At 40.8% G+C, this 21,757-nt stretch overlaps 1 protein-coding gene across 5 annotated transcripts in view; it reads right to left on the bottom strand.

The window, feature by feature from the left end:
- Nucleotides 1-21,757, bottom strand: part of LRP5 (LDL receptor related protein 5) — a 248,493-nt gene that overhangs the window by 155,043 nt on the left and 71,693 nt on the right. The window contains exon 1 of one of the 5 annotated variants that reach the window (XM_075754767.1): nucleotides 15,730-15,927. The exons of 3 other annotated variants lie outside the window; for them this stretch is intronic. In XM_075754767.1, coding sequence (XP_075610882.1) covers nucleotides 15,730-15,820 — 91 coding nt within the window. In that variant the 5' untranslated portion in view covers nucleotides 15,821-15,927. Of the gene's footprint in view, nucleotides 1-15,729; nucleotides 15,928-21,757 lie in introns of those variants that run through there. One more of the 5 variants, XM_075754768.1, reaches the window with a different exon arrangement.

Raw genomic sequence — 21,757 nt, forward strand, 5'->3', positions numbered from 1 at the left:
AAAGTAACTTACTTTTGAGGACAATTCAGGGGTTTTTGTCTCCTTTGCTGTGACTAACACTTGCAATGTAGAGAAGCACTGTGCAATACACGTTATCGATTCAGCAGGAATGAGATTCAAAACCATCAACTCATTTTATAAGTCACTGAGGAGCCAATAACTAGTAGTCATTATCGTCCATCCATTACTTCTCAATAATTGCACCATGAAGCTCTGAAGCAAGAAGATGCACTTTATTTCTTCCATGATATCAACATGTGAAAAACATCAACTTTCTTATGTTTTACTTGGAGGAAGTTAGGGCATCTAAAACCTCTCAAGAATGTGCTCCACTGATGTCCTGGTTTCAGCTGAGAGGACTGATTTTCTTCATAGTACCTAGTGTGGGAATACGTTTTGGATTTGTGGTGGAGACAGCATTGATAATATAGAGATGTTTTTGTTCTACGGACTTATTGTTCAGCAGTGTTTACACGGGGCCAAGGCCTTTTCTGCTTCTTGCACTGCCCTGCCAGCGGGATGGCTGGGGGTGCACAAGAAGTTGGGAGGAGACACAGACAGGACAGGTGACCCAAACTGACCAAAGGGATATTCCATACTATATGACGTCATGCTCAGTTTATAAGGAGCTTGGGGGAAGGGGGGGGGGGGGGGCGGCAGCGGCGTTCAGAGCAATGGCGTTTGTCTTCCCAAGTAACCGTTATGTGTGATAGAGCCCTGCTTTCCTGGAGATGGCTGAACACCTGCCTGCCCATGGGAAGTGGTGAATGAATTCCTTGCTTTGCTTTGCTTGTGCACAGAGCTTTTGCTTTACCTATTAAACTGTCTTTATCTCAACCCATGAGTTTTCTCACTTTCACTCTTCCAATTCTCTTCCCCATCCTGATGGGGGGGGAGTGAACGAGCGGCTGCGTGGTACTCAGCTGCCGGCTGGGGTAAAACCACGACAACTGATTACAGCATTATGTTCTTTTCCATTATAAAAACCTAGAATGCAAAGTATGTTTATATATACATATACACACACACTTATATGCATATATATACACACAGTTAATAAGGTAACAAGACTTGACATCAAATGACACCAAACATTTCTAAAGGCTACTTAAGTTGAAGCTTTCAAACTAAAAACTTCATCTTATGCAGCAGTTGTCCAAGGACACCACAGAACAGCACAACATCAAAGGAGAAAACATCTATCTGCTCCTGCAGAACAGTTAATCCATACAATTAACCCTCTATCACATCACACTATAAATGCAAACACATGCTCCATTTCTGTGTTGCTCAGAAGATTCTCCAAGATGCTATTCTTATCACTAATGAAGTGCAACACAAACAATTAAAGACTTGCAAAAATAACACATTGAGTTTAGATTTTATTTATTTAAAAAAAAAACACCAACAAGACAACCAAAAACCAAGAACACAGAGAACAAAATATCATAGGCTATGTAACATCTGAATTACATGGAAACATGTGGCATTATCCTTCCTTCAAAGTTGAATATGTTAGACCTATCAAATCCTTGATCGTGCAGTATCACAGTTTTATTAGACTAGAGAAAAAATTATTTAAATCATATTTTACCCTATATCATAAAGCAGCCTCTGTCTCTTCAATGATGCAGGTATTTATTAATAACATGTTTGATGAGAGAGGGGAGGGAGAAATTAAAAAAAAAAATTAGGCAAGGAAAGGACATCTCACAAAACAAAAGGTAACTGAGGAGGTTACTTTCAGCCCAGTCCTCTAATCTAGTTTACTACATGACCACACATTTTTGTGCTGTCACTGGATGGGGCATGGTATGGAAGCTGGACGCTGCTTAAACTAAAGCCACTGGACAAAAGACTCCCTTTGAAACACAGTCTCTTCCTAATCTACACCAGGTGTTGCAAACAAATTCCTTTTTGTTCAGGCTTAAAGCAACACTATTAGTTATGAAAAGGTTCCCAGTAGACTCTAGAACATCTAAAATTAGTAAATTCAAGTGGCATGACACTGTTGCAACCTCATTTGCAGTGATTTCTGCATAATACTGTTTAAATTGTTTAAAACAAAACAAAAACAACCCAAAAAAATAAAAAAGGAAAAAAACCAACAACTTCTCCAGGATTTAGGAAGAAACAAGAGAAGCACTGGTTGAGTTCAAGTTAAATACCAAATCAGTCTCTGGGGAAGAAAAAAAATAATTAAAATCTAAATCTAAAAAGTAAGCTGTAGGTAAACTAAATTCCAGGTTATTTGGGGTTTGCACGTAAACTTTTGTGTACTATTCAAATAAAGCCTTTTTTGTTACAATTTATTACAATTTTACAACTGTACAGAAAGACATGCTTATACATATATAAAATATAGAAAGAGGTTTCTAATAGACAAGTTTCAGGAATTCTTGGTTTTTAACATGAATTTACAGCTGTCAGCACTAGAAAGTTTCATGCCATTTCAGACACTGGAAAGCATTCTGAAATCATTACTGCTTTGCCAATGCATCACTGAAACCAGTGCAACAGGTGGAGTTGAAGTTGGAAGATCTGTATAATCCAGCAAAAAGAGTCTGAACATCATGTGGCACATGCTTAGCCAAACATGGGAGAAAGGCACAGAATGCTATCTCCTGAAGACTGATCTATTTGTTAATGTTTTGGGATTATCCCAGCAAAAATTATCCTCTTAGGAATAAGCAATATTTATGACAGGACTTTGAATAAATTACCATTCCATGTTTCAAAGTCTTTCTAAATAAAGATAATGAAACACACTCACTTCTGGCCACATATACAACAGTGATCTGACAAATGACATCATACACATCCATAACTGTAAAAAACTCCACTGATTTTGTTTCCAGCCATCTTACCTTCCTAATGAAGGCCAAGTTTTTGAAATTGAACTTGGATAGCTTAAAAAGTTAAACTTTCATTGAAAGAAAAGTTGCCAAGCACATTAAGCAAACACAACTTACTCAAATACTCACAGTAATCTGTTCCCAGTGTCCTGCTGATGTTTAAATAGGAAAATAACCCTGCAAAGTCCATTCTTTTTTATAAACAGCCAACATTAGTTCAGACTTCATAATAACAAACTGGTGCTAAAGTTTCTTTTACAATCATGTGTGTGCATAATGCTTACTCATCTCCCACTGTGCTTGACTGCTCTATTCTTGCATACAAACATTTCCATTTTAATTTTGTAGAATTCAGTACATTGCTTCTGTCTCACAATAAAGTGGCAGAGAAGTTATACAGGAGAAAGCATTGCACGCAGCTGTAATTTAGAACACAGCAGCTGACAAGTTATATTTTTATCCCTGAAACCTCTCCACGTGCCTGTTGATGCCCAAGCCTCCAGAAACCACGCAAAGGCTTTTCATTAGCACTGGTACATAGTCTCTCAATTGCTACGAAGCTTTACTGAACCAGTAATGAGTTCCTGTCAACACAGTGGTTTGCAACAGCAATGACAGTCACGCAGCAGGGAAGAAAGACCTGAAGTCATTTTAGTTTTAGTTTCCAACACAGACCAAGATTTTATTTATAAAAATAAAATCCCCCCAACTCCCCCCAAAAAAACCTCCCAACCCCCTCCAAAACCCCCCAAAAACCACCCCCCAAAAACCTCCCCCCCCAAAAAAAACCAAAAAAACCCCATGGTGCTAGAGTCTCAAAATGAGCATAGGAAAGAATGTGTAAAGCAGCTTCCACTCAATTAATTGCCAGGGAACTAAACAGCTGGAGAACTTAGCAGTAATTAAAAAGGAACAGCAGAACATACTAGTAAAAGAACAAATTCCTACCCCATACTAGTACACTGGTTTGACTGTACCTGTCCTGCAGCATGGGCTCCCAAGCACATAATTACTTTTCCTGTTGTCCATTCAAACAAGTCCTCCCACCTACCTCTGGCTCATTGTCAATCAAGGGCCAAAAGCATGGCTGGAAGACACTCTTGCCACATGACCTGAAATGTTCTTATAGGCTCTTGGCAATATGTTAAGAGAAGGAATACCTAAGAGAAGGCATCCTCCCTCAGAAACTAGCATTTGTGGACAAGAAGGTCCTAACAGGCTGTCAACAAGCATATAGACAGGTATCATGTTATAAACAACCATGATAATGAATCAGTTGATATCAAGACGTAACCAGCAGATGCTCAGATTCAGTAACATGAGCCTGTTACACAGTATGAAATGAGCTCCAAGGCTGAGAAAGGACTATAATAAAGTATTCCAGAACAGATCTTCATGGGGAAACCATTCCAAAATACAAGCACCTTTAGGGAAATAATTGTGGAATAGCTGTATGTCAAACAAAGCAAGTTTTGTTACCCTACAAGAGCCGTATAATCTGTACAAGGAAGGTAATACTAACAGGTCCCAAGAACATTCCCCAAAGCTGGTCACTACAGTACATCTCCTTTAAAAATAAAACTTTCATCTGTGTCCCTGCAACATTTGACTTCCTAGAATCCTAGGAATCAGAAAAACACAAAAAAAGTGCACCAGAATCTTTACCTGTACCTACCAAGCACCTTCTGGATGGGTGCAGTGGCTTTTACACGTGCATTTTGTATATCTAAGAACACCACTGTCAAGGAGCAAGTATGGCTTGGAGGACTGTCAGCTGTATCAAGAACTTACAGTACTCCACATCCTCCCTCATTGCACACAGACTTCCTCAGGAAAAAATACACAAAAAAACCCCTCAGAATAACCAGGTGAGAGGCCAATGCTTACGAAGATCCCATAGCCATTGTTCAGAGAAAACAAGTCACATCATTGCCCACATGCAATAAGCTTTGGGCTGGCTAAATTCTGCCTCCTAGGACCAGCGCCAGGTGTACTCTATCTCCAGATGCCAGGAGTTCCACACCCTGTGGAACTTCTACTTGCTCATCTTCTCACCACTGTGCACTAGGCTGAATGTCAAGCAGCAATCCTCAAACACAGGCTAAGTTGCAGCTTCTCCAGTTTTACCAATTCTGTCATGGGCAGACAATGTTAGTGGAGCCATATGCTAAGGCAGCCTCTTCAAACTGCCAGAAATAGGATGGTTTGGGTGTTTGGGGTTGTTTTTTTGGTTTGTTTTTTTTTTTTTTCCTTCCATTCAATGATGCTGCCTCATCATCCTACTTAGAGAAGTAACCCAACAAGTTTCCAAGAGCTCTCTTGACCACTGTTTTTAATTACCCACCCACAGACATTCCAGCCTTCAGCAATCTTGGTTCTTGGGGGGGGGGGGGGGGGGTGACCACAAACAAAAAACAAACAAAAAAAGACCCCACACAACACAAAGCAAGCAGGTAAAAGGAAAAACAATACACAAGATCCCTGCCTAGAAGTGTTTTCAAGCCGAGAAGAAATACTACCAACACAGGAGAAGGAACATGCAGAAATTGCAAAATAGAGACTGCAAAAGATATTGGAAAATGGTTATGCAAGATCAAAGATTTAGTTGCACAAAATTGATCAGGCATACAATTTTGATTAACAAAATAAACATCACTCTACTTTTTCAGGGATTCTTTACCTACCATTCTGTTACTTTGCAACTTCATTTCTCTAATGAAACACAAGTCACTGAGAGAGTAATACAAAGATGGAGTCAAACAAATCAGGTTTATTACTAGAAGATTATTTTAAAAGCATATGTATAAGAAAAGATTCTTGTGTAAAACACTCAAAGATGCATTCAGAGAGACCATTTATGTATCACTGTCACCTATTCTCAGATGAAAAGTTGGAGTTCACAGGCTTAAGGGCATGCTTCTGTAACAACACCAAAACCAAATCCACGTATACTGAATTCCAGTCCCATACAGAGCGACTGTGAAACTTTCCTCCCTAAAATTATGTATTGAGATCTAACATCAGGAGTTAAAAGTCTACATAAAAAGCAGGGATGGCTTGTTATTGGGGTTTTTTTCCCAGAAATGGAAGGTTATTCAATAACACAACCATTACAAGGAAAGGAGAAAAAACAGAGCAGGAGAAACTGTTTAACCAAGTGTTTAAGTACATAAGAACATTCATACATATAATACACCCCCACACACATATATATGTGGAATACCCACCCCTCCCTGCCAAATCTCACACCCTTCCACATGTACATACTTCAGCATAAGCTACCCAGGACCTTGTAAGAGATTACTTCTGCCTAGGTCAGCACTTCTGTGAACTACGAGCAAATCTGTCTCTGCTCTGGGGAACTGAGTGGTCTGGCAGCACATTTAAACTCTAATTAACTACCAATCACTAAGTAAAATCCAGGCATTTTCCAGTTCTCTGGCTCATGCAAAACGGCTTCACTTTTCACAAATGTCTTGAAGGCTCTTTAAAACACTAAAATTTACAAACAGCAGAATGACCTCAGCATTAACAGGCATCTAACACTGGGATTTTGTCACAACCATCCAGGATTCCTTCAAGTAGAAGGATTATCACCCTCTAATCCTGACAAACATGTTGTTTTCTGTTGCTCTGATAGAGGAAGGGAACTTCAAATGTAGCCAGTATAACTCCATGGCCAACTCTCTGCCCTTTAAATTTAAATTAAAAATCTTTCTAGCTGAACATTTCATTTTTCATTTGCAGTCAGATGTGATGGTAACAACGCGTGGAATGACCACAGCCATGAAAACATTTCAGAGAGAAAATTAATCACAACCTATATCACATTTTTGGCCACAAATTGGCTGCAAACAGACAGCAATTCCTCTGAAAATATTAACCATCTGCAGAACTTGTTTGTCAAAGTTTATTACGCAAATAAGATCTAGCAGCAGACTGTTGATATACTGTGTCAAGCATGCCGTTGGATGTTCAGATAGTATGGATTATTCTGCACGCAAACTACAGAGTTCATTTCAGTTACTCTTTTGCAACTCTTACAGAACACCTTCACATAATGGTTTATTTACTGCAAATATCATCCAGCACTGACTTAAACTTTTGCTGGTGTGTATGTGTATTTCCCCCAGTTTTACCATTAGCTACAATGTTCACAGAAACTAAGTTTTGGTCTTCCTTAAGAGTTGATTTATTCTGTTCAAAAAAGGTCTCCAGGAATATTCCCCGACTCTTTACAGGATGCACGATTCCTTCTAGCAGTCACCATATCTGATTTTTGCAATTGACAAATGCACCTTTTTAATGCCATCATAGAAAACCTCCTCCTCCTGTACACAGATTCCAAAGTCACGTCGAGTGTAGTGGGGTTTTGGGGCTCAGGGTGGGGGTGGGTGTTGAAGAAAGGTTAGATGAGATGAAAATCCAGGTTCATACAGGTTTTGGGGGCAGGTAAAAGGGAAAGACTTGCAAACAATTCAAGTTCAATTTGTTGAGGCTTCACTATAGTTTTGCCTGCATTAGCCACACCCTACCTAACTCTCACTGTGCAGCTTGCCTAAATAAGTCCAGATGTGTAACTTTTTCTGACTATGTACCTTCTTGCACTTGAACACCTGCAAACTTGAGTTTTAGTCAACTTTATTCAGACAGTAAAAACATACTGTTAAAACCCAGACAAAAATTCTCCGTAACTACAGATTTCTTTTACTCAGCTATTGAAGACAGGTAATGTATAGCTTTTTTTTTAAAAAAAAATCATTCACAGCTGGGCAGACCTTCTAAGTGGAAAATGCTAGCCACGTGCATTTTCATCCTCTTGGCTCTGACTTGAGAACATGAATACTAACACAGCAGTTTAATTTGCTTTCATATCTTTTGTGAAAGACACATCCAGGTAAGTCACCAATACAGATTTCTGATGCTAAAACATTTTCCCCCTGGGGGGGGGGGAAGTTTAAACACATCATACTTCAAGCTGCCAACTCTCAAGCAGGGAAGCAATCAGAAAAATCTGAAGAAAAACTATTTATATCATATTTTATGTCAAAATTCGTTCTTATAGGGTAGGCAACTCTATTCTGAGCTTTTCAATTGTTCTAGAACCAGAAAATTTTCAAAGACTACTGGAAGAAAAACAAAGTGTGACAGAGAAAACAGGAAACTTGGTGGCCATGAGTGACCTTCCTTAAATGGGATAGAATTCATAAGTAAGCCACACGTGATTTGAAATAACTAGGTCCACAAATTAACGCCTCCAAAGCTCCTTTAAACTGTATGCACAATATAAGTAGTGATCGATATACATCTAACACTGGATAATTTATGATTCAGTGGTCAAAGGTGACATCTTCTATAAAACAAAAGATTAGGGTTTTGTTTTTTAAATTCTGCTGCTTTAAGAAGTTCAAGAAATGGCCTTCGGTTTTGTATTAAGCTACAAGTGCTAAGAAAGAGCACTATGTTACAGAGACATCTCCTATAGTTACACATCAGAGAAAAAAATCTCATAACCTTCCATTACTTCTCCTCCTTGAATTAGTCACTGTCATCAGCAGAGACAGCTTGTTATCCAAGAACCAAACTTGATTTTTCTCTTCCTTCATAATGAAATGTAAAACAGATACAAATATACTTCTATTTCAGATTATATTTCCATGGCATCACTAGGACACTGGTCTATGTGATTGAACTAAAAACAGTATTTGAAGGTAGACACACAGTAGCAACATTTTCTAGGTTACTCCAAATGCCATGGCGTTGTGATTGTCCTTTTAAAGCAATTAGTGTTTGCCCAAAAAACCCTTACTTTTATATCTGCACAAAAACTCGTAGAAACTCTGCCTTACCAATTATTTGGAAATAATCCTTAAACAATAATAAGAATAAAAACATAAGGCTTTTTACATCATGTCAAATAACAAGTATGCACCACTTCTAAAACTAAAGCCAGAGACAGTGATTCTGTCACTTAAGCATTCTGTGCTGTTGGGTTTTTTTAATTCATATAAAGACAAGTACACCAGGCAGGCTGAGGGGTATGTCTTCCTCTCAATTTATAAAGGTATAATAGGAAGCAACTTCACCTTCTTGACAGCCATAGTCTATAGTGTAAAATTTTGCATTAAAAAAAAAAAAAAAAAAAAACAAAACCCACAACAAATTTAATTACATTTCTGGTCTTCTAAACTTCCCCCCCCCCCCTCCCTTCTGAAGTCTAGTTAGGACAATTTTAATTTGGAAAAACAGAAAAGAATGTGTTCAAGCAAAACAAATTAAAAAAAAAAAAGTACAAGGATGGGAAAAAGCATCCACGATTCTGGAATCCAAGTAAAACTAAAATTTCCACAGAAGGTATGCTGAAGTTATTGACAAGGATTTAAGTGCATTACTGCTATTAGGCATAATCTATGCCTAATTCAAAATCTGGAGTACATAGCTTAAGCCATAAGTACATACAGTATTCCATAAAAGTTCTCAAATGGCACATCAATAACCCATAGATTATAGCAACACTGTACACTTTCATAACATTTTCTTAGATCCTCCACTCCTTTCCTTTTGATTTAGTTAAAACCAGCACTGAATGGCAGAAAAGAAAAAGAACATCTACAAAATAACATTATAGTAATACTATTTGATTCCCAAACCCAAAAGCAAAGAAATTCACTAAGCAGGTCCACTCAATCCACAGCTCCTCCTCATCCACCAAGAGGTTTACAAACATGAAGCAGACAACATGTGCTCACATTCTCTGGCTTTTTTTGACTCAACTGCAGAAAGAAGGGGTCAAGCTTCTGTCTTCACTTACTGCCACCTCCTACCTCTGATGTAATTCTTGCTGGCTGAGGATCAAGAGTCCTCCAAGGCTAATTTATCACCTTTACTATGACATGTAACAAGCCACTTCCAAAAAGAAGTATTAATAAATGTTTAATGAATCACATTTAATGCAACAACATGGTGAAATTAAAGTCAATATGCACTCAAGGCAACCTAAAGAAAGGGCAACAGAGAACCTCTGGAATCACAGTGTGTTGTCATATCCTGAGCCAAATGAAGAGTTGTCAAGGTAAGTAACTCACTCACTCATCTCACTCTCAGACAAATTCAAGCCAACAGGGGTCCTATAAGAAGGGCAGACCACCAAAGGGCATTGCACTTTCACAGGACACCACATGCCCTTTAACACAAATCCATGAGAAAAAACTGTGTAACCACACCAAAGACAGGAATATAATTTCCATCTTTCCGCTTTTCATAGTAGAGAGGAGAGTTATAACCTAACACACTTGCAATTCTGTTTCTCCAGTTGCATCATTAGGAACAATAAACTTCATAATTTTATAGAACAATTACCTGTTTTATCTCTATAGTCTCAACAGGAAGACCAGAGTTCAAAAACCTTAATTCTGCTTGCCACAAAGACAAATTTTATTAGTATTTGAAGGAAGTCAAACTGGGGAAGCTCAATTTCCTTATGTCTAAAAGATAAATAATAAATGCTATGTTAGCAGAATATTCAGAATTAGCTAATACTCATACAGCACTTCAGAAAACTAAAGTGCCAAACAGTATTCAACAACTATTGTATTATTATAGGGTATTATATTATTATAGAGACATTTTTAAATACATGTGCCAACATTTGAGGCTCTCAGACCATTGACAATTGCATTAGGGGAACTTACTATTGCATCTGCTGTCAGTGCTGTTTATTGCAATAGCAATAAACCTTCATACTGTGAAATTTAGACAATTCTGTAGCTGATACACAGTCAAGAAATTCTCCCAGCAGACTGTCCCCATTAAGCTACAACACACTCCTATATTTACTGATTTAAAAGCAGTTTCAGTTGCTTTAACCCTTTTATCATCCAGAGCAAATGAACCAATTTAAATCAAGCATGTGTCAATTTACTGATGTCCTTGCAAAAGTCGCCCATGGATTTAACATCAATACAAAATGACACAGTACATCTGCCCATGCTGGTGGGCAAAGCATGAGTCAAGCAAGAGTTAAGGAAACAACAACTAAATTAAAAATACTGTTTATTACATGGACCCTCAACACCCTCACCAACCCATCACCCATTCTTTACACTCTTTGGAGTGTCTCAGTAGAATTTTGTGGCTTTACAGATATTTTCAATCTTTAGTAAACAGAAACCACAAAGATGAAACACTGGTGAGCTCCACATTCTGATTTTTCCAAAAGAGAAGGAACCAAAAGAATTGTTTGCCCAAAAATTCCTAACAACCAACTGTACTGAACAATACTTTGTGGGACATACTTCCCATTTTTTCTCTTCCTCTCACAACCATTTAATCACCCAAAATCTCAAGAACTGCTGAAAATATCCTTTGACTCTATCACAAGACTTTCCATGGCCTAATTTAATGGGGGTAGGACTCTCCAGAAATATTTTATCCAGTTCAGAAGTCCTAGCTGTGGGCTGTCAGGAGATGGCACATCTTTGACTTCTTCAGAAAGTCCAAAGCATCCAAACAGCACATGGCTTTAGCCAAACAGCATCCCCAGCTAATATCCTAATTATTTGCTCCTGTTCTAAGTGGACTTGCAGTGTTGTTGGATATATCCTGTTGGAAAGCAATATAGCAAAAAAGGAAAATAACCCATGTGCCTCAAAATCTCTAAACAAAATGCTGACTCCATTGTGCATAGTAGAATTGGCCTGTGCCATAAACTGAGGAGATACTTATTCTACAGTCATTCTTCCCTTGATGCTCAGGTTGATACCTATTTTGAATTCTTCACAAAGGTCTTGAGCAGAAAAATAACTATTTCCTTCAAGTGTTCTCAGTGCTGCTGGTTTTTTTCAGCCATATCAACTTCCATGATAAATTATGAACTTACAAAAGCCAAACATTTTGAATGCTTAATAGCTCTGGGGTTAACAACATAAGGAAAAATTAAGAGGATTTCTTAGAATGAAGAGCAATAGTTACCTACAATAGCTTCTTTCCAACAAGGAATTTAAACCTAGTTATTGATCTCAAGATGGCAAGATGCTTTCATACATTACAGTATGTTCACAAAAAATACTGATCTAACATGAAACTAAACTTTGTCATTAAAGCTATTTCTGATTATCACAAACAGTGAAATTTCTTTTATTTCTGCTTTGACAAAAAGAGACAACTACTTTTAATTCTACATTGCTGGCTACATTTTAACTAGAAGCAAAGTTACATTAGACACTCTTTATAAGTCTCAGGTGTCTATATTCTAGGAGAGGTTTTGTAACCTTTATTTGTTGTTTTGCTGCCACACCTTACCATAAAGGATAACAAGTTCCCAGAAGCAATCTCTGTGTTTCCTAAAAATTTACCTTGGCTTGCCTTATTCAAGAAACACATAGTACTGAGAAAATTTACAGCTGGAACAAAACCCATGGCCTATTTTACTAGCGACTACATTATAAACAAGTAAAAAAATTTCTTAAGATAGAAGTTAAAGCAGCTGAGATTAAAAGAAAAAGGTTCAAAAATAGCAAGATCAATGGTGGAATTTACACCAGGCTATTGATGAAATACATTCACACTCTTCTAAAGTATTGACTTTGTGTGTCATGCTGATTTATTTATTACAGACACATCTACAGTATGAGTAATTTTAGAGCATCTCTGGATGTTTAAAAAATTAATTTAAAATTAAATTAATTTAATTTAAAATGAAATAGTAATAAATGAATTCACACACCATACCTAAAAGACAGTTAAAACCATTATCCTTTGTCTGAAGAGAGAAGATTCAGTGCTTTGAAAGTATCAACTTAAAACTTCAGAGTCAGTCTGGAGTTTCAGTATTTCCTCACTATTTCAAGAGGATTTATGACCATAATTTGTGACAGACCCTCACATCATGCTAGTAATAGTTATTAGGAAAACAGTCCCCCTAAATCAATGACAGACTAACTGAAATGGCACTGAAATGCAGTTGATGACTCCTACATAGCACATTTCCCCATCATAAAATTAGCAAGTGTTCTTTCCTGTTACATTCTACATTTAAACATAGTGATATGTTTCATTAGCTTTAGGTTATCTCAGGAAAAACAGTATGAATTAAAAGTCATTTTAGAATTGTGCTAAAATGCATTTTTTATTTCACGCTGAATCCCTAGTTTGAAACTTTTGTAACCATCCTGTCACACTTCTCTGTTCACCTTTCTTTATTTTGTGTTTCTTAATGTCAGGCAAATAGTTGTTTCATTAAAGAAAACCAAGATACAGTCTCATAATTTTGGGAAACATTCTAGTACACAAAAAGCAACATCTAACCAAGCTTTTGTGAGTTTAAGTAAAAATAAGTCTTGCATGAGATAAATCTTAAACAAGAACTTAAACATTATCTCAACTACTTCCAGGTTTTAAGAGCCCAAACATAAAACATCCGCTGTGCACTCTTAAGCGCTCAGAACTTAAAATATTTTCAGATAAAAACATGCCATTGTCATAGCCACCTTGTTTCTGAATACTTTGCACAGGCAAAGGAAGGACCAAATGCAACAATCATTTTGTCTTATCTCAGTGAAAGGAGAGTCAAGTATAACCCATACCTGAAGCAGGTTTATCATTATTTCAAGCCACATAAATAAAACCACTCCTGACACCATCACCACATACAGACCAGGGACATAGCTCCACAGCAAAATTATTTCACGGCCAAAGTATTCAGGATCTATTATAATATGCCAAACTTCACAGAAGCTTTAACACTGCTGAAGTTCCAGCACACCCTCAATCTTGCAGAAATGTATTTACATATTTAAAAGTATTTTGATGTGCTTATCTTACAAGAGGTTAAAGTCCCTTAAAGTCAGGCGTCTGCTTACAGAGTGGGGGTTCTCAGGAATGGAACTAAAACCATAGAGAGCCTCTCATAGTACATCCATGCTCCTTCGAAAAGAACAGATGAGCATCCTTAAAAGCTGTCCAGATCAGCTTAACAAAAGAATCACATACCTTCCTACTAAGTAGTCAGAACAAAAGCAATGTCATTAAGATTTATAACCAAGACTCTTCAGCTAATTACTAAAAAAAAGGTACATTTGTAGAAGGGTTTTTCTGTGCATGTTAAGGAAGGTGACTATTGATAATGAACATACACTATATCGAAAGAATCACTCTCTGAAATTAGGTAAATAAAAACCAAACTCCAAGTTACAACTTATTTTTCAGTTTTATTGTGAACTTTTATTTTCCTGAGAGTTCCAAATGCAAAGTTACCCCTTTTGTAAAAGATTCGTTTCTAATAGAGTCTGTTAAGTAAATGTAAGGAAACCCTCAAGGAACACTATCTGCCTGTTCTCTCTTTATTTAAGACTCCTGGAAGTTGATTTTTCCCCCCCTAAAGCTACATAGCTTCATTCAGTCAAGTAGAAACGTGAACATCTTTACACAAATATAAGCCTTCAGAAAGGAACAAGCCACACTTCAGGTTTTCTGAAACATTTTTAAAAGATTGAGGCAATGTATATGGAGAAGGTGCATCCTGAGATGTGAAAGGTATCTTTTTCATATAATCCTGACAGAATAAGCAATACATAAGACACACCTACATAGAGCTTCAACTAAAAATACAGAACGATGTTGCCAGCAGAGAAACGGTCAGTTCTCTTCCTCAAAATGACAGTTCTAATAATTACAGACGGTTTGAAAAGGTGGGTGACCTAATAAAAGAGGCCCTGAGGTGATGTTCTGACAGCCTTGGTCACACTGACAAGTTGTCTAAACTACCTAGGAAATTGCAACAACGAGGCTTCAGCTTGCTGAAGCACCGGGGTGATGTATTCAGGCTGACCAGATGCAGCAGTAGCAAACCGTAAGTCTTACACGTGCAGCCCTAACTCCCCATCTTCGGTGATACAAATTCAGGACTGAAACAGCGCCTAGGGAGAAAGGATGGGGAACGGACCCCGGCCCTCTCCCCACACACGCTGCAGGCAGAGCATAGCCTCTGTTTATTTGTGCTTTTAAAGGGTTAGCACATTCCCTGAAAAAGGGTATTGCAAAGGGAAAGCAAAGGGCAGGCTCCGTGCCCGGGACAGAGAGCGCGCGCTAACGAGGGGCCCAGCTCTCCGCGGGCTCGGGGCAGCCGGGCTCCAGCTCCGGCAGCGCCCGCGGGGTTGGACCCGGGCCGGGCATCCGCACCCCGACTGCCTCTCGCCCGCCGCTGCCTCCAGCCGGGCCGGCCGGTTCCTCCCGCCGCAGCGCCACCCCCCCACCCCCACCCCGGGCCTAGAGCCTTAAAACGGAGCTGGGGGGAGAAAACGACACTTGCCTTCCTCCCACCCCCTCCCCAACCCTGCCAAGAGTTTGATGAGCGACACCCGACACCCGCCTCTCCAAACCTCAGAGAAATCCCTGCCCGGGACCGCGGAAGGACGGGGGGGGGGGGAGGAGCGGAGCGGGGAGAGCGACTTTTGTCTCTCGTTTTACAACTGTACGCGTTTACCTGAGCCACCCCAGGACGAAACAGCTTCCCCCCCCCCCCAAGGGACATGTCCCGAGGGAAGGGGGAGAAGAGGCCTCCTCTTCCTGCCCCCCCCCCCCCTTTTGCAGAAAAGAGGGGCGACGAGGAATAGTTGGGGGGGGAGAGTGAGACGACGCATCCAGCCTGCCGTCCTCTTCTCTCCCCATCCCGTCCATGTGCGTGTCCTTCCCCCCCGCCAGAGACTGGCCCGCGCCCCCCACTCCGCAGGGTCCCGCTCCCCCTCCCCCGCGGCCGCGGCCCCCGCAGCCCTCCCAGCGGAGCGCGGGGGAAAGTTTGCCCAAGTCCGACAACAATAGGGACAGCGGCGCTCGCCTCCCCGCCGACCCGGGCCCCGCGACGCCCCGGCGAGCTTACCCCCGGCCGAGCCCGGCTCACACCGCAGCACCGAGGCGGCCAGGAGCCGCAACAGCAGCAGCAGCGGGAGCGGCGGGGCCGCCGCCTCCATGTTGGGCCGCCGCAGCAGCTGCCGGAGCCCACGGAGTGTCTCAGGCAGGCTCCATGCTCGGGGCGCTGTGCTCAGCGGGGAGGGAGGCGGGGAAGGGAGGAGGTGCTGGAGCCGACCCTCCTCCTCCTCACGCCGCCGCCAGGGAGGGGGCTGGGATCCTCCGCTCGCACCCGCAGCCCGGGGAGGAGCCAAGGGCGCACCGTCCCGTCGCAGCGTACCCCACGCGTGAGTACACCTGGCCGGGGAGGGGGAGGAGGTCGGATTTCAGGGGGTTTTTCTTTATTTTTTTCTCGTTCCTTCTAGAGCAATTACTCTGAAACCAGCCAGGAAGATCGGAGAAGATGGTTCGCTGCCTGTTCAAAAAGCAACCTTTCTTTGGCGGTTTTAGAAGTTAAGCATGGGGACGCACGCCTCTTTCTCTCTCTCCAGGAAAAAGGGTGGTTGTTTTCTTTCCAGATGGAGGTTCACTTTTGCCGTCCTCCTCCCACCAAAACAATGTTTTATAAGCCACTTTTCTACAAAACATTACTTTTCAAAGAAAGGCACATTCAACAACAATCTTTTGTTGCTCTTTCCCCCCTGATAAACATGCCACCTGCTCATATAAATACATTACCACTAGGAAAGGGGCAGAAACTGCCCTGTGGTGTGAGGCCTTTGTGGTGCAGGGGACAGCTGCAGAGAGCTGAGCAACACCCAGCTCACACTGAAACATCCTGCACCTTTCACATGCCCCCACCTCCTTAGCAGGGATAAAAAGAAACAGTCTAAAAGTCAAGAATTGCCATTTGAGTCTCCATTCTCCCTTGTACTGACATCCATTCTACAACAGGAAAAAAAGTTGCTAGATGGCCTTGCATAGAGATGGAAACAACAAGGGTCTGCCTGGCATCCCCTTATACTATTTTTGCAAGTCCCAGAGCAGGAGCTGTAAATCACAAGCAAGTACTTAACAAATGGACATTAAGTTTAATAGTTTCTTTTCATTTCAGAAATGAGTGAGTTTCAGGTTTCCCAGTTGCCACGTACTCATTTATCTGCTTTGCTGTATGTGTTACAGCAGCAGCTGAGATTTCTTCTTGGTGCCCCATGGATCCCTGCCCATATCAAATACCAGGATCAAATATTCAGGAATTGTTTTAGATCCCATTGATTACTACATTGCAGACTTCTCCTCAGTCTTCCTTTCCTCAGAAGGGGAAAAGGTGTAGTGGTTTGTTTTGTTTTGTTTTTAAAGTCAGTGGTATTCAACTTAGCTAAGAAAGCAGTTTAAAATTTCAAGGAGTTATAAAAGGCTTATAATGCTGACCTTAAGGTTGACCTGCAAAGGGAAATAAAGGTTTCTTCTCTATCTTGCTGCTGCTTTAATGTATAAAGAACATGTATTTTAAAGAAGGGTCATTTTAGATGGCACTTAAAACCTGGAAAAATCTCAACTTTCTGGATGACAGGAAAACCAGAAGTTGGTCTTTCTTGATAGAAGGTCTGTAATAAACCGGAGTGCAAATCTGGGCTGCTTTAAATCATTAATGGCAAAACTTGTGTGAACACCAACTGAATAAGGGTTTTGTTTCAGATCTGTAAAAAAAAAAAACAACTGCCTGACACCAGGCAAATAACTGGAAGAAAGATTTCTTTGTTGAAGACAGTGATCGGACTTTACTTTTGATGGGTCTGACCTCCTGCATGGTGGAAATTACCCAGTAGTCCTGGTATCACAGTAACTGGGGATAATTAAAGTCAGAGAAAGGAAAAGAACACATGAAACAGTTGCATTTAGAGCAGGCAGTGGGGAACAGTGGTGCGTGCACACCAATATCCCAAACCCCCATCAGCTTGGGAGAAGAGCAGCAACCATATGCAAAACCAGTATGTGTGCCTCCACAGAGAGTGAGGCTGTCCTGTAATGGTATCAATGGCACCATCTGAGTCCCTCTTGCCACCAGGGCAATTGGGTTCCCTGCCCCACCCTCCCTCTTGTCCTAACAAGACTAGGGACCAGTTACTGAGATGACCTACCTATAGCACCAAAGCCAGCATCAAGCCACATGGAGTGGGTGAGTCTGCCATAAGGCTGCTGTAGGGGAGCAGCAACTTCTCTTTCAGCTGGCCACTGCTCCTGCACTTGGTGTCTTGGGGCCGAAGGTCCCATATTAGGATGTAATATGGCTGCTGCAGTCCTTGCTCCATCCAAGTGTTGCTTGTTTATCTCCATATCTGACCCTGTCAAACTGCACAGGCAATTTAGGATTGGCAATATTTTATACCAATAGTGAGACACCGGAGAAAGAAGCAGTATTTTATACAAGAAGCTAAAAGAGAGAAATTTGATACTGGCTGACAACATGATTCAGACTGAGAGATTTCAAAACAGAACATTTATGGTACCCACCATAAGAAAAGATATTGAGACCAGGTGGATCCACTGGTGACTAATCAGAGCCACGTGCCAACCTCACTGCGATGGATGACTATTCACAGGCATAAATCACAGTGTTTCATACCACACTGAAGTTCGTTCTTCGCCATAGCATGGATCTGGTATAAAGGTTCATTTTCAGAGTGGCGTATTCTTGCCTGGTACCACCTTTCCTTCCTGACTAGGTCTACCACAATTAGCGGATTGGGTGATAGTCTCAAAGCTAAAACAAAATGAGGAGAGAGTCCAGGCCATGGAGGCAAGCAACTAGGGAAGAGAGTCTTATCAGAATGCATCTTTGGGGCTTTGACCATAACACCTCTGCTAAAAAGACATTAATCGTGATCTAAAGTGATGGCAAATCTAGTAGCAGACAGGAACACAGTATTCCTCCAACCCAGAAGATGCCATCTTAAACTCAGTTAATACATTGCAGAGAAATTTGGAGGAAATTAAAGTAGGGCAACTCTGAAAAGAAGTCTCACCATGTGCTGAGAAAGCTGCCTTCCACCTGTTTTCCAGCCCTGCAAGAATTCCTCCAGCAAAACTAGGGGAGGAAAAGCTGTGACATTCCTGAAATGTCTGATATATACATTTCTGTAAGAAAGAAAAAAAACCTGTTAAACACCCCACCCCCAAACTTATCAGGATAGCAAAAGCATGGTCCTATCTTTCCTCTTAATGGCAGAAAGAGGGATCCCCTTCCACAATGTTGTATGCTCACAGTGACCAAGTGGGACTGCAAAAACAAAGCCAATACCCCATTTCACCTAAGATTTCTTGTATAATTCTGGGCAAGTCACAATCTAGCATTTCCTCGTTTGTCCTACAATAAAAGGAACAGAGGGAATAATTTTCCTAATTTTCATCCTTTCTGTATATAGTGTGAAGGAAGATGCAGCAAGTTTGGGGCCTGGCTGTAGGAAGCAGGAAAGGGAGAAATCCAGACTGTGAGCCCAGCACTCCTCTGCTAAGCTATAAGCAGGCCAGTTCTTGCATTCTGCCATTGCCATCACTGGTGGAGAAAGGAGGGACATGCAGAGACATAGGAGGGAAAACAAAGAGCCCAGCTGTATCTGAGTACCTAGAGACATCCTCCAGGATAACCTAACAATCCCATCACAGCTGGGACACTTGGCTTGACTGAAATGCTCCAAGTGTTTTCTGCATGTTTCCTCCTCCTGGGTTTCTCCCTCCTACCCCAGTTTACAGCATCCTTCTCTCTCAGCTGCTAGAGCTATCTGAGTTCCTGTAGAGCTAATATTTAATGACAACTGCAGAAGCCCCTAAACTGAATTTACTGTCTTATAAATGACACCCAGGTTTATTTTATGATGAATATCAGTATCAAGACATGCATCTTTATTCCTCTGGGGCAGCACTGTTTAGTCAAGATGAAGTCACTAGATCCAGATAGGCTGAGGATGTTCTTTGGTGTTGTACAAAGGGAAGGTGAAGTGAAAAGTGAGAAACAAACACAGCATCAAAATTTTTTCCTACTGTACTTCTAAGGCTGTAGGACAAAATCATTTTTCTTTCCCAGTGTCTCAAATAAATACACTTCTTCACACTTCCTCTCCCAGCTTCCAGTTAGGAAGTAGTCTCATACTAAATATGAGACAATAACCAGACACAGGTTCCCTCATCTCCTCCAAAACAATAGACACACTAAGGAAAACATATACATACAACAGCCATAATTAAGATCACACCTCCTAAGTAGAAAACTGAAGTAATCTTAGCAAGGGCTGGGTTTGGTCAGGGACTCACCAGGACAAGCTTCAGAAAACCTGAGTTTAGTCTCCATCCATCCATTCATCCATCATCCATCCATCACAGATGCTATAGACATCACTTGGTTTCACCTCCAGCATCAGGTGCTCATATTTGTCCCATTCAGGTGGTATTTTCACTCTTCCTTTATCTGCCTTGCCCGTTCAGAACATCCTTCTCGGCATAAGCTAGACCAATAGTGGCCTGAGACTCATGGGGCTTTTAGGCACTGCTTTCAAAAAGGTGGCTTCTTAAGTGCTAAATAATACTTAATATTTAAAACTAAATCACTGCAGTGCCACTCATTAAGCTGCCTGACACAGTGGGAAAGTTACCATCACTACCTCCTTATCCATAGATAAGGTGACAGTAAGACAAATAATACCTTTGTTCAAAGTAGTGATTCCCCAAAATATCTCAGCAACCCAACTTCGTCTACATGGCAGTTTTCTTCCTCTTCTCTCTCCCCCTTCCCCAGATAAACTCTAACATGAACTGAACAGTTAAACCAGCACAATCTGCCATGCAGATGCAAAGAGGAGCACCTTTTTGAGTTTAGATTAAAATCAGTGATCTTTCAGCCTGTTATTTGTATGCTACTTTTAAGACACTCCTAAAAGTAACAATGAAAAGCAAGTCAAACTTTGGCATATTTAAATTTTCCATACAGGACTCTTTATGCTTATTGGGAAAGTGTTAAGGGCTGAAAGGCTTAGGATGCTCAGGGAAAGGTTGTAAGGCCCTGATAACAAGTGAATACCACACACACCTGTCTTGACATGGGCAAGGATGGGAGGAGTGTCGACCAAGAATGGAACCTGCGGAGGCAGGATAATGTCTTGTGAGCCAACTCCCCTGTTCCTGAAACATGCAGACAAAGACCATCCGTCTTCTGCATGTGCATGTGCCTGTGAAAGCTCATCACTCACTTGGTCAGCCCCAAAGGGGGGGACAGTGAGACCCCCAGGATCCCCCAACCCACCGACTCATTTCTAGAACATTTCTGAACATTCCTGAGCATACACTGCACCTGCTCAGTGATGACAGACCCCCGCCTATGGGGCGGGCACATTGGGTTATAAAAAGGGAAAACATAAGTTTTTGGCGTGCGCCCACCACCTGAGGACTACCACTATGAGCAGAGAACATCGCTGGATCCAAGGGTAGTGATATCTTTTCTCTTTTCCTCCTTTTCTTTCTTTTTTCCTTTCTTTTCCTCTCCACCACTGTCTTTGTCTCTAACTGCATTTTTGGCACATTAGGGTAATATCATCATAAGTTTTACTATAGCCATTACCTTTCATAATTTCGCTGAGTTTTAAGTATTGTTATAACTTTTGCCAAGCCTCTATCTATTGTAGTTCTGCTAAGTTTTAAATAAATTTGTGATTTGTTTGAACCTCTAGAGTAATTGTTGCTACTCCTGATTACCATTCAGAGAATTAAAATGTTAACCTCGCCCACTGAGTGGGATGGGACAAAGGTTAAGGTTAAATATGAAAGCAAGCTACTCTTTCAGAGCCTAAGCAGCCATACAAAAGAGCACAGGTGCATAATAGGTATAACTGGGGAACATTATTATATTATATTATATTATATTATATTATATTATATTATATTATATTATATTATATTATATTATATGAACTTTCCTGCATAGACAGGGCTCCAGTGCCACACCTGGAATTGCAATTTCCAGTGTCACGACCCCATCAAGGTTGGTTATAGCAGTCACAAACAGGACT

This window comes from Balearica regulorum, chromosome 5 (assembly GCF_011004875.1).
Source record: "Balearica regulorum gibbericeps isolate bBalReg1 chromosome 5, bBalReg1.pri, whole genome shotgun sequence".
Classification (NCBI taxonomy): Eukaryota; Metazoa; Chordata; class Aves; order Gruiformes; family Gruidae; genus Balearica; species Balearica regulorum.